The sequence below is a fragment of the Cardiocondyla obscurior genome, linkage group LG25 (genome assembly GCF_019399895.1).
Source record: "Cardiocondyla obscurior isolate alpha-2009 linkage group LG25, Cobs3.1, whole genome shotgun sequence".
Classification (NCBI taxonomy): Eukaryota; Metazoa; Arthropoda; class Insecta; order Hymenoptera; family Formicidae; genus Cardiocondyla; species Cardiocondyla obscurior.
The window spans coordinates 1476697-1489276 of NC_091888.1; the positions used below are offsets into that span (position 1 = coordinate 1476697).

The 12580-nt window shown below is 33.9% G+C and overlaps 2 protein-coding genes across 5 annotated transcripts; one reads left to right on the forward strand and one right to left on the reverse strand.

Annotated features, from left to right (window-relative positions):
- Nucleotides 1–4775: 4775 nt before the first annotated feature.
- On the forward strand, nt 4776–11619 carry Kz (putative ATP-dependent RNA helicase kurz). Of its 4 annotated transcripts, none has more exons than XM_070672407.1 (18): nt 4789–5195; nt 5283–5432; nt 5536–5715; nt 5781–6071; nt 6135–6522; nt 6639–6874; nt 6964–7315; nt 7405–7642; nt 7732–7915; nt 8055–8287; nt 8502–8725; nt 8864–9109; nt 9211–9400; nt 9564–9704; nt 9774–9977; nt 10081–10299; nt 10382–10479; nt 10612–11619. In XM_070672407.1, exons 2-18 carry the CDS (start codon nt 5358–5360, stop codon nt 10686–10688), a joined length of 3576 nt encoding a protein of 1191 aa, XP_070528508.1. In that variant the 5' UTR covers nt 4789–5195; nt 5283–5357; the 3' UTR covers nt 10689–11619. The 4 variants fall into 4 exon arrangements, 3 of the variants coding, with proteins under 3 accessions (XP_070528508.1, XP_070528509.1, XP_070528510.1); XM_070672408.1 differs by having other exon boundaries at nt 5287–5432; XM_070672409.1 differs by having other exon boundaries at nt 5336–5432.
- Rnasek (Ribonuclease kappa) lies at nt 11362–12462 on the reverse strand. The gene is made up of 2 exons (XM_070672416.1): nt 12226–12462; nt 11362–12003 (listed from the first exon to the last, which is right to left on the reverse strand). The coding sequence occupies exons 1-2, from the start codon at nt 12292–12294 to the stop codon at nt 11779–11781; spliced, it is 294 nt and encodes a 97-aa protein (XP_070528517.1). The 5' UTR covers nt 12295–12462; the 3' UTR covers nt 11362–11778.
- Between the last annotated feature and the right edge of the window lie 118 nt (nt 12463–12580).

Sequence of the window (12580 nt, forward strand, 5' to 3'; positions counted from 1 at the left end):
AGCGCGAGAGAATGATACAAAGCTATAGCCAAGAATGGGGTTGTAAAAGTTGCGGTATAAAGCTCTTAACCCTTTCCGTCGCGTAATACACCTCAATGCTGACAATGCAACAGCGTTTCCTATGCGCGCGCAATATGCAGATGCAAAGAGTTTCTCGGGCGCAGTAATTTTTTTTTTTTTTTTCTCTGCCTTCCACCTCACCGCTTTCCCATGCCCTTGCGGAACGGAGTTTGTAATTAATTTTCGCGGCACGGTACAGCATAATAACCGCCGGTACAAGAGCACACCCTGTTAATCTCCCTACGGGGGAGGAATTCTGACCTTCACGGTTATCACGGACTTGGACTCACGCTACTCTTTGTCCCTGCTCATATTTTACCTACGTTAACGCTTATGCACGAAAGTACAACATTTAGTGGATTAACCGCAATAATTTTACGATTTGTTCTTACTTTTTGCATTGCATTTTTATCGGCTCCACTCATATATGACAAGCGACATTGTAGCTTTTATTTTTTTAATAAGAAGATCGAAAGAAGCAGACGAAAAATGTCGATGTACATACATACATTTGTGGACGTCATAATAAATTAATTTTATTTAATTAAACCATTAAATTTTTTTAATTAATAATATTCTTTATGCGCAAGTTTGATACCGGTACACTGCGCAAAAACTAAATGTCGATTATTTGATAATCTCAATATGTTTGAATCTGCTGACATTATCCATTGAATCGCAACTTCACTCTTCGCGTCTAGGTAATTTATTATTTCGAGCGCTGCATGCGTTATCGATCGGCGGTGCTTTTAACAGTACAGACTAGATCCCGTCTGGCGAGCTTATTTTCTTGACAGGAAACCGACAGTAAAATTTGTGGACTGAGATTTCGAAAAGCTTCAATATACAAAAATATCTCTTTCCGCCGGAATTTAATTTTTTTTTTTTAATATTTCTTCACCTTTTTACATGCGCAATGATAGATCGCACGTATTCATATATAAATGTGCTTAAAAATGCCACGAGAGAGATCTGACAATTTTTTTTTTTTAGTTTTCTCGAGTGCATTAAATGTTTTATAAATTGTTATCGATTAATTCTTGTCGGAAATCTAATATTATCAAAAGCTTTAAATGTTTTATCGAAATTCCACAATTCAGAATTCGTGATAGTAATAATGTAATCACATTACGTCAATTTTCACACGTAACATGAAATATTAAAATGCAAAGTTTTCCATTTTACATTTTCAAAAATTTATTTCTTTTTTTTTTTTTACATTTAACTGTCAAAACTCTCTTTGAAACAAATTAGATTACTTTTTTTTTTAGTAATTTTGGATGAAAGAATAGAACTGTATCGGTTTTGTGAAAATTCGGAAAATGAAGAGTGAACACTGTGTCTCTGGGTCTTTGCGTGTGCACTCTGACGAACGCCAGTCATCTCCGTGACGCGCGGAATCGCATCCCGCTATTTTCCGCTCGCCCTTTCCCGTGCCATTGCACATATACGTCCCGTTTATCCCCCGCAACTATCAAAGGCAGGCGCCGACTTCGCAATTTAAACGCTAAAGCGCGTGAAACCGAACTCGATACGCGGTGGCCGGTATCTGCGTGAACGGCCATCACAGATATGCGGCGAGCGAGATTAAAGAATCTCTGCGGATTGCATCCGCGTTTGCATTTCGTTGGCGATTTTTCTTGCCAACCGATAAAATCCGGGCGTTCGCAGATCACCGAAATAGTTAAAATCGATCACGGTATTCGACAACGTATCGAAACATTATACGTCTTTTATGCAATTTAATTAAAAAACCTTAAGACCGAGTAAGAGAAATTAATTAAAAAAAAAAAAAAGACTGAGAATATAATCGCGGCATAAAATTTGTTGCGACTACATTTCCACAGTACGTCTAACTGTTTAGCATAGAAATAGAGACGGTCAAATTTCTTTTATTTCCCGAAAACCACACTAAATGGATTTACAAGCTTAGTTTCCCTCCCGTTGCAGTGTATTCAGGAAAAAAAAATAAATCGCGAAAAGAAGGAAGCGAAAGAGGAAGCGAGCCAGATAGGAAAAGAGTGAGGGAAAAGTAGATAACGGGAAAAAAAAAAAAAAAAGAAGAGAAGAATAAAACGATTGTCAAATCCTTTCGTTCCACAACGAGAAGTGCTCGTAACGTCGCGCTGTCGAGCATGATTTTTTAGCGGGACACCAAAGGCTCTACATCTCTTTATATTTATTCGCGGTTGACATTCACGCTCTCTTTCACCGTAATAAAGAACTCGTTGTCGTCTGCAGTTTAAGATAAAAACTCGGCGTCGATGCAGACAACGCGATGAATGTAAAACCGACGCTTTCTGTCTAATGAAAGAGTGGGCCACAACCATTGTGGATCTCGATAGCGCTTGAACGCATCTCGTGCGTGTACTTGGCGAAATGACGGGGGGATAGTTAAATGAATATAATAGGGCAACACCCCAATGTCCAACAATAATCAAATTATTCGGGACGTCGCGTTATTTATACGAAATTACGCGACTTTACATAAAACTAAATAATTAAAGCAACACAATCGCATCGCTTTGTTAAAACTGATTGCGTTTTTATTTTATCGATAAAAATCGACTGTGGAATTTAATTGCTTCATTATTTCGTAAAATAATGTATAACACGTTTTCTAATTAGTCTGGATATACGTTTCATTACTGTAAAATGCTTTTTCTCGTTTGCGAATACCTTAGCAATTTGAAAGTTCCGCTCTGACCATATTCGAGAAAGTTTCTTCCCTAACTTTTAGCGCATTAAAGACAAAAAAAAAAAGTTTAATCGCGAGTTTAATCTCATGCATTATGAAAATAAAACCTCGTAAAGCCCTAAGATAATTTAAATCGAGCAACAAGGTATGCAAGGAAGGAAGGTTTAACGAGGAATGCAAACCATGCTTGAACGAGACTGCATTGATTCCGATATAAACTCAACCCTTCCAGACGAGACCATGCCGGGAAATCTTCGTGACGAATTCCGGTAACATCGTCTGGCGAATACAGACTATTGGATTCCGAAATATTCAACCGGAAAAGCTTTTCATTCACGTAAGGAGAATTAGCGTACGAAATCGGAGAAATAAACCACAGAAATAGATCCATAAAATTTGAGGATTATTTAAAATTAATATTCCATCCAGAGTATTCACAATACATAACGTCAAAAACCACAACTACGAAAAAACAGCACGGTAACAGAAATATTATTTCATCTTTTTTATTCAATAGTTATAAACGCAAATAGAATGTAAATAAATAATAATATTGCTTTTTTAAATTGCTTCAAACCATTTAATACATCTTGTTTTAATAAAGATTTAACTAAAAATTTAATTTAAAAATTATTTGATACTAAAAATATAACAATTTAAAAAAATTTATCGTAAAACTTATTAAAATTTCTTTTTAATTAAAAAAAAAAAAAAAGAAAAAAAAAGGAAGCAATCAATAAAAAATCTGTGCAATGATCACATTAGAATACATTGATCCTTGCATAAAACTCATGTTAATATACCGCAAAGTACCAGCTGTACATACATCTATACTTGGTGACTTTCTAAATTGATTCATCACCGTGTAACTTGAACATTATTTCCTAACATCAGTTTCTCTAGAGAAAAACGAAAGAACAAACCACCGACTATACCAATAATTTTGACATGGGACTATTTCTTATTCACTACCATTCCTAACAGCAATTTTAACAGTTGGAGTCAGCTAATCGCCTGCGATTCATGAAATGTGAAGCTGAAATTTTTTATTTAATTTATTTTTGTGACTCACCGATTGTAGTAGTGGAGTATAGGTATACAGCTACGTTGCACATGCGATGACATCACTTTGTGACACTCGTTTGATATCCTGTAATCATAAAAAAAAAAAAATTAAATAACTAGTTTTTCAGATAATTAATAAGTGACAAGTTATCAATTATAATAATGAACAAGTGAAAAGTTACACACCCTGCTGTTGCTCCATCATTGCCAGATGCCTTTGCAAAGCCTCTTTCTCCTCTCATATGGTCAAGATTTCCTTTTCCATTCCTCACAAGTCCATTCCTCTTCATGTTGCACTTACACGTCGACACTCGAAGACCACACGTACACGACGCTAATCTGTAACACACATATTCGATATTCTGTGACCATCGCATGCATAAATGATTAATTTCGCAAATAATGAAACAAATAACGAATTATACGTACCTTGTCGCTCCAACGATGCCCGATACCTTCTCGAACCTCCACTTTCTCCGCTCAGATTTCGCCCGACAAGTTCATCCACGAACGTGGTTAAATACGCGAGTGCTAATTACTCGAAGACACCCACGCGATTTATCACAGCACTCCTGATAAGAACGACGAGCACTACATCGCAACAAAGGAGCGACCAAAGTCGTGACCGGGACTCGGCACCGATACGATGCACTTGAAATATCCGACGATCTCAACAGTTCTGTAAACAAACAAAAGCGACAACGTAATTGGTATTGCTTGCAATCGTATTCTCTGCGCGACTCGAATGGCAAATAATATATTTACGCTGTTCTTACGCGTGTATTACCGTATAAAGAGATACGTATGCTTGAATTAAGATTACAGATTCATACCGTACAAAGTATATACATCGAGCAACGTTCGACAAAATGACCATCGTTTCCCGCGCGCGTTACTGCGACTGCGATGCGACCGAACACATAACACGAGAAATGCGCGTTTGCGAAGTCGCTCGCATGTAAATATCGAATCTATACTATGCGGTATTATGTGATTAATAAATGTCGGTGTAGAAAAGTCAAATCATACCCATACTTATCGAATTAAGTCCGTTACGATGCCGCGCGATGTAGAGACGATCCGTTCGTTTTCGGCGATCTGGCCATGATGCGCATGGTACAGATACGTTCAAAAATAAGTGAGAATCCTCAAGGTTGCCAACTTCATGCCGACGCCGTGCAAGTTCGCGATCGACTCCAGGACCCTCCTAACCTCAAAACCACGTTTTATTTTGTAGCAACTTAATCTCATAGTATCGGCTCTAACAATCATATTGATAATTTAGAAAATAAATAAAGAAAAGTAGATAATAAATCTTGCGTGGCAATGTATATAACAGTGTTGAATAATTTTAACGATAATAATTGAAAAGGTATGTTAAATCACTAAGAACCATATATTTTAATAATTATTTTTTCTCCAACCTTGTTTTACTTTTTTTAATTTTGATTTTCAACAGAAAGGTAGTAGAGTGCATATATTCTTATTTTATTCAATTTGAAATTAAACTAGATTACTCTTCCACCTTTTAACAATGGGAAAGAAAGGTTATAATTGGAAATCAAGAGCTGTTGCAAATGTAGAGGTTGATAATTCCACCACTAAAAAGGTAAATTTATTTTTAAATATTATTTCTTTAATTTTTTATAAATAAAATCAAATATTATTTAACCCATTTGCATTAAACATATTTACTGGAATTAAATTCACAGATTTTATTAGACATTGAGCACCGTGTTGAAAATTATGATGGTTGCAATGCATTCGTCTTGCCTGCTGAAAAAAGAAAAACAAAAAATATAAATAAGAAGGAGATAACTAGTCGGATATTATCAAAAAAACGTAGGAAACAACTAGAAAAAGTAATAGAACGAAAAAAGAAGAAATTACAGGTACTATATCTTGATTTCATATAAATATATAGATATAAAGAAGGTTTATAAAATTAATTTTACAGAGAGCAACATTGTTAGAAGATCTAGCAAAAGTACAAGCATCTTCTACTGAGCTGCAACAATATGTAAGCTTAACATCTGTACAAAATAAGGGTTTAAAGCGTCATTTTCGAGAGCTTGAAACTCCTAATAAATTTGAAAAATTAAAACGTAAAGAAAATATTGAAGAAGAAAGTGATATAATAAATTCCTCTGTAAATTCTATTAAAATGAGTAAGAAGAAAAGACAAGCTATTTTGGACAGTGTAAGACAGGATCAAACAAAACTTGATCCAAATGTAGTTGGATTTGAAGTAAGTTTGAAGCAGAGATAGTGGAGACTATAAAATTATGATACAATTTTTTTTTTTTTTTAGTCTAGTGATAGTAGTACAGAAGGTGACAGTAATAATGAAGAAGAAAATGAAACAAGTGGCCTTGATAATACTGTTGGTTTGGATATTACAATAAGTAAAAAAGCCGAAATAATTGAAAAGGACATTGAAAAAAATCTTGCAAAAGATGTAAAAGAAAAAACAATTTTAACTGAATCTGAGCAATCTAAAAAATCAGTAGAAGAAGTCCAACAACAAAATGTTGTTCATACGCCTAAAATCCATACGCCTGTCGTCTTTATACCTGTAAATAGGAAACCTGAAATACAAGCAGTCAGATTAAAATTACCCGTTGTTGCAGAAGAACAAGTTATCGTCGAAACAATAAATGAGAATCCAATAGTCATAATTACTGGAGAAACGGGAAGTGGTGAGTAAAAAAACAACAGAATATTTTTGTTAACTTAGACAAAATTAAGCCAAGTACAATTTTGTAAGTTATAAATTATAAGTAAATTTGTATTTATTTATCCAATGTTATTACAGGAAAGACAACCCAAGTGCCTCAATTTTTATATGAGGCTGGATATGCACAAAATAAAATGATCGGAATAACCGAACCAAGAAGAGTGGCAGCGATGTCGATGAGTAAACGTGTAGCTGAAGAGTTAAATCTTCCTGAACAGGAAGTTTCATATTTAATTCGTTTTGAGGGAAATGCTACAGAGAAAACAAAAATCAAGTTTATGACCGATGGTGTTTTATTAAAAGAAATTCAAAGCGTAAGTTGTTTTTAATATTACGTTACAAACTATTTATATATGTAAGTAGATTATTAAATTTACAATGATTGTGTTTTTTTTACTTACAGGATTTTCTATTAACAAAATATTCCGTAATTATACTCGATGAAGCGCACGAACGTAGTGTGTATACTGATATTTTGATCGGTTTATTATCTAGGATTATTCCGCTTCGTAACAAACGCGGCAATCCTTTGAAGCTAATAATTATGTCGGCTACGTTAGCTGTGAAAGAATTTGTAGAGAATACAAAATTATTTAAAGTACAACCACCGATAATTGAGGTCAAAGCGCGACAGTTTCCTGTAAAAATACATTTTAATAGAAGAACAAGTAAAGATTATGTTGATGAAGCATTACGAAAAGCAATAAAAATACATACCCGTCTTCCAGAAGGCGGCATCCTAATATTTTTAACAGGTAAATTATAGAAAAAAATATATTTTATATTTTGTTATTATGATATATTTTTTTTAATTTCAACAATTTTTGTTCTCCATTTGTTACAGGTCAACAAGAAGTGCATACCGTTGTACGTAAATTACGTAAATCGTTTCCATTGAAGAAAAATAAACCTCAAGTCAAAGTGGTGAAAAATTTCGACAAAAATGAAACTTTAGAAGCATCAGATAAAGAACACAGCGAAAAAGACGACTCCGATGATGATTTCGATGCCGAAGAAGCATTACGTCGTAATAAACAGAGACAAAAAAAGCAGATTGTACTTCCAACTATTAATCTCGATGAGTATGTATATCTGTACTACTATTATTTTAATCTTTCTTTTTCTTTTTTTTCTCTTAACTATTGATTTATTATAACAAATATTTGTTTAGTTATGCAGTGCAAATTACTGATGATACGCACGAAGATTTAATTAATGTACAGAGTGACGAGGAAAATTTGGATGAGGACGAAGATGAAGACGAAGATGTTATTGATTTCAAGGGATTAACGAACGCGCAACCGTTATGGGTTTTACCTCTTTATTCTCTTTTACCTGGAGACAAACAAGCTAAAGTAAATATACACAATATACGACAAATTAATTGTGAAATTTTAAAATATTAATAACTAGTAAAATAAATTAAAATAGTGGTAGAATAGATTTAAAATATATTATTGATAAAATAATTAATTAATTTTAATGCGATCTTAGGTATTTGACCCACCGCCTGAAGGATGCCGCTTGTGTGTAGTATCAACTAATGTTGCGGAAACTTCACTGACGATTCCCAACATTAGATACGTTGTAGATAGCGGGCGTTGTAAAATCAGAATGTATGACAAGGTGACAGGCGTAAGCACATATCACATTAGCTATGCAAGTAAAGCAGCGGCCACTCAACGTGCCGGCAGAGCTGGTAGAACTCGACCCGGTCATTGCTACAGGTATCTTAGTATTTAATTTTTCTTTTTTTTTACAATTTACACATATAAAAATTTATAATATAGTGAATTTTATAAATTATTAATTTATTTAATTTTTTCATAAAAATTTTTTAAGTTTTAATTAAAAAATTTTAACATTAAAATAATAATTGTCAAATACTTTTTATTGCTATTCTCCTCTGAAATTTTTATAAAAACATTTATTTTTTATTAGATTATACTCTTCGGCTGTTTACGACAACGATTTTGAAGAACACAGCCAGTCGGAGATTCAAAGAAAACCAGTAGACGATTTGTTGCTGCAAATGAAAGCGATGAATATAGACAAAGTTATAAACTTTCCGTTTCCCACACCACCGGATGTCATACAATTGAAATCCGCGGAGAAACGGCTTACGATACTCGAAGCATTAGAACCACCTTCGAGAAAATTTGAAGGTAATAGATAGCATTGTAAAATTATAATTAATTATTGATTTATTCAAAATTTGTTATATAAAACTTATAATTATTTTATTATTAATTTGAAACACTATCAATACCATCTAAAACATAAAATTGATTTTTTTTATTTAGAAACATACTGCGCAAAAGTGACTTCGCTTGGACGCAGTATCGCCGCGTTTCCGGTTTCTCCTCGCTATGGTAAGATGTTGGCATTATCGCATCAATTTAACTTGTCAAAATACACGATATGCATGGTAGCGGCTCTCAGTGTACAAGAAGTTCTGATAGAAACAGTCGACATGGAGGGTTCAACTAAGAATAAATGGTTGCAAATGCGTCGTTACTGGGCTGGAACTGGCAATAGTTTGCTTCTCGGTATGTATATAATCTATGAAAAAAACCCTTCGCTAAGTATACCAAATTAGAAATAATACATACAATATAAAAAAAAACTAACAATTTCTGTTTATACGTAGGTGATTTAATGGTTTTGTTAAGAGCCATCGGCACTGCTGAATATGCAGGATCGAAAGGAAGACTATTATCTTTCTGTGCGGAAAATGGCTTAAGGCACAAAGCCGTGGTCGAAATCAGAAAACTCAGGCAACAACTTACCAATGAGATCAATTTAAATGTACCGAATTTAAATTTAATGATTGATCCAAAGTATGTATTTTTTATTACAAAATGTTTATTTGAAACATTCTTTATCTTAAATCTATTTAATATAAGGAGCATTCAGACCGAATAAATTTAGATTATTGGAATTGAACTTAATGCACGTTGCAATAAGTTTGAAACGATTTTCTCTTAACAAGAACTGTTACAGAATGCCATTACCAACCGATATGGAAGCAAAATTATTGCGTCAGATAGTCCTTGCAGGTATGGCGGATCAAGTTGCGAGAAAAGTTTCGCCCGATGAAGTAAAAGAGGATCAAGATAAGGCCAAGTGGAAACATGCTTACAGGTAAGTTACTGATTATTATTAATTAATATTTAATTCACAGCGATCTTTTTATTTCGAGTTATCTTTCAGAACTCCAGAAATGGAGGAACCAGTATTTATGCATTCCTCGTGTGTCCTACGAAAAACCAGTCCTGAATGGGTGGTTTATCAGGAGATATATGAAACGAATAAAATGTATATGAGAGGTGTAACAGCGATAGAAGCTGAATGGTTACCGAAATTTGCGCCTACATTGTGTCATCTCAGCGAACCATTGATTGATCCACCGCCAAGGTATTTTTATTACAGTTGCATTGTAATGTTTTTTTTTCTTTTTTTTTAATAAAAATATTAATTTTAATTATTATATAAAATATTACTACACTTTCGTTTGTAGATATAATCAAGGAACAGGAAAGATTATTTGTCGCGTGTCTGGAACATTTGGAAAAGTAGGATGGACACTACCATCGATGGACATAGAACATCCGTTGTCAGTGGACGGCATCAAATGGTTTGCGTATTTCTTCTTGGAGGGTCAAGTGTGCCCAAAACTAAAACGATTTGTTCCATCGTTGTTGACGACACCCGGTAGCATCACCAAGTCGTGGGCCAAGTAAATTATTTTGTTTTAGATTTTTTTTTTTTTTTTACATTGATGTATTAAATATACTTCGTAAATTATGCAAATTTTTTAGATTAATACCACGTATTCAAGCAATAGTACAAACGTTACAATCGCAAGGAGTCATGTCCAAAGAAAAACTAATGGAAATGTGGGGCTTAGACAAAAAATGTGAGATTTCTACGTATTATATATCGTTGTAATACAATATTATGCATTATAAATATGTACATACATGCTTATAACATTATATTATTGTATTATAGTTAATTTGCAATTAACGCTGGATTGCTTTAATTTCAGTTTTGTTACCAGCCTACCAAAAGTGGCTACCGGAATCTGCGCATGCAGAAGTAGCAAAACTATGGCCGCCTTTGTAATTACTAATTTAACATTGGAGTTGTAAATATAAAGCTTTTGTAATTAAATTATTTCGCATATAATGCTACGAAAGATCGTTGGATCGATGAGTAAGATGTAAGTAAGATGTATACTGAGGGACAGATAAGTTTGTCGGGGCGACGACGGCTAGTGCACACTAAGAGGTAGATATGGCATTTGTCGCGGCGACGGCAAATGATATCTGCCTCTCAGTGTACTTTGTACATGTAGTTCGATAAAAATGATTGGTTGAAGAACGCCGTGAGACGAGCTGATTACAATATCACGTTGCTTTCCTTTCGAAAGCATGTCATGTGATTTGACGTACACTGTACACGCCTTCCAAATCGACGTGATCGAAAGATTATGTATTACTTGCGTTTCTCTTTCGATTTATAAACCTTTATTCCGTTCTAAATGTTTTTTTTAGTTTTATCAGAATAAACTGAAATTAAATAAAAATAATTCCGTCTCGTAAAGAATTTAAAGTAATAAAACAATAAAATAGAGTAAAATATGAGACTACAGATTAAAAAATGATTAATTATTTTCGACAAATAAAAATATTTTTCATCAATATATTCTTTTGTCTAAGGAAAAAAAGCAAATTAAAAATTTTAATTAATGTTTTAAATGTGTGCAATTCGAGTTATCTATTCGAAAGAATAAACGTTATCAGCCTACAATTAATTTATTAAACCATATTAACAATACACCTAACAATATAAGCAAAATTTAAACTTGACAACTTTTAATACATTGTTACCAATGAATAAAATAAATTCTGCTAAACTACTACAAATTACATAAACTCCCTTCTTAATATCTATTCTCTTCTTTAACTGTACTGATATACATAATGTATACTGACACATGGAAATATGAATATACATGGCAAAAAATACATCTTCTGGATTTATATGAACACTTGGAACATAGACATTTTGTCTAGATTAAATTGTTTAAGTGACTCAATTACAGGATAACTGCACAGCTTACAACATAACTTGAAATTTGGATCTTTTCAAACATATATTATTATAAATTTAATGCGCTGTAGCATCACATTGTAACATTGCTCTGCTTTACTTATACACTAAGGGATGATCTGGAATTGAGATAAAACTGATGGCCAGAGAAGAGGAAGGTAAGAACATAAATGCATGCAGCAATCCAACAGTTATATGCATTTTGTGTATAGCCTCGGTCCACTACTTTGTAGAATTCATCCATAGAGGTGAAGTTTTTTTCTCCTAATGGAAGATCTTCCACCAGTGCTACACTCCGAACGTAGAAAAATATTCCCATAAAGAGCTGAGGATAAAAGTGAGCCAAATATCAGTTCTATAGTAGATTATCAAAAGGTTTAATCGTATTTAAATGTGTACATACATTACTTAAATGCGTAAAAAAAGACAGATTCTAACATTTATCGATAGTTTCTTAACAGTTTACCATCAAATTGCGTTAAGTGATCAGATGTTATACATCTGCTGGCATTTTGACAACAAAATTAGTGAAAAAGTGACTCCTCACCAGTTGAAATATGCCCCAAACGGACAGCACTAAGCCGCACAAGGCGTACTTGGGACCGCAAACCTTCATTTCGACGAACTCGTTGACACCCTAGTAGTCTAATTTAATCGAACAGTGGCTTGTCCGTTGTTTCGCGCAGACCCTCGATAATTAGCCGTGAACGTGAACAAAGTTTTCCAGGTGCTGCGTCCGATAACACCCTCAGACGATCATCCGTCGTGATCATCCACTGCAATCAAGGGTTTGTAATCATGTGATGCCACTGTGTGATGATAATCGATATTGTCGATAGGTCGTCTTCTAGATCGACCTGATGTGCGTTCGGAGAGATGCTACTCGTGCAACTCAGTCGCTA

Coding starts and splice junctions, on each gene's coding strand:
- Kz (XM_070672407.1), top strand. CDS start 5,358: ATGGGAAAGAAAGGTTATAATTGGAAATCAAGAGCTGTTGCAAATGTA. Junction 9,110..9,210: donor TGGCAATAGTTTGCTTCTCG/GTATGTATATAA, acceptor GTTTATACGTAG/GTGATTTAATGGTTTTGTTA. Junction 10,480..10,611: donor GTGGGGCTTAGACAAAAAAT/GTGAGATTTCTA, acceptor CTTTAATTTCAG/TTTTGTTACCAGCCTACCAA.
- Rnasek (XM_070672416.1), bottom strand. CDS start 12,294: ATGAAGGTTTGCGGTCCCAAGTACGCCTTGTGCGGCTTAGTGCTGTCC. Junction 12,004..12,225: donor TTTGGGGCATATTTCAACTG/GTGAGGAGTCAC, acceptor TTTTATCCTCAG/CTCTTTATGGGAATATTTTT.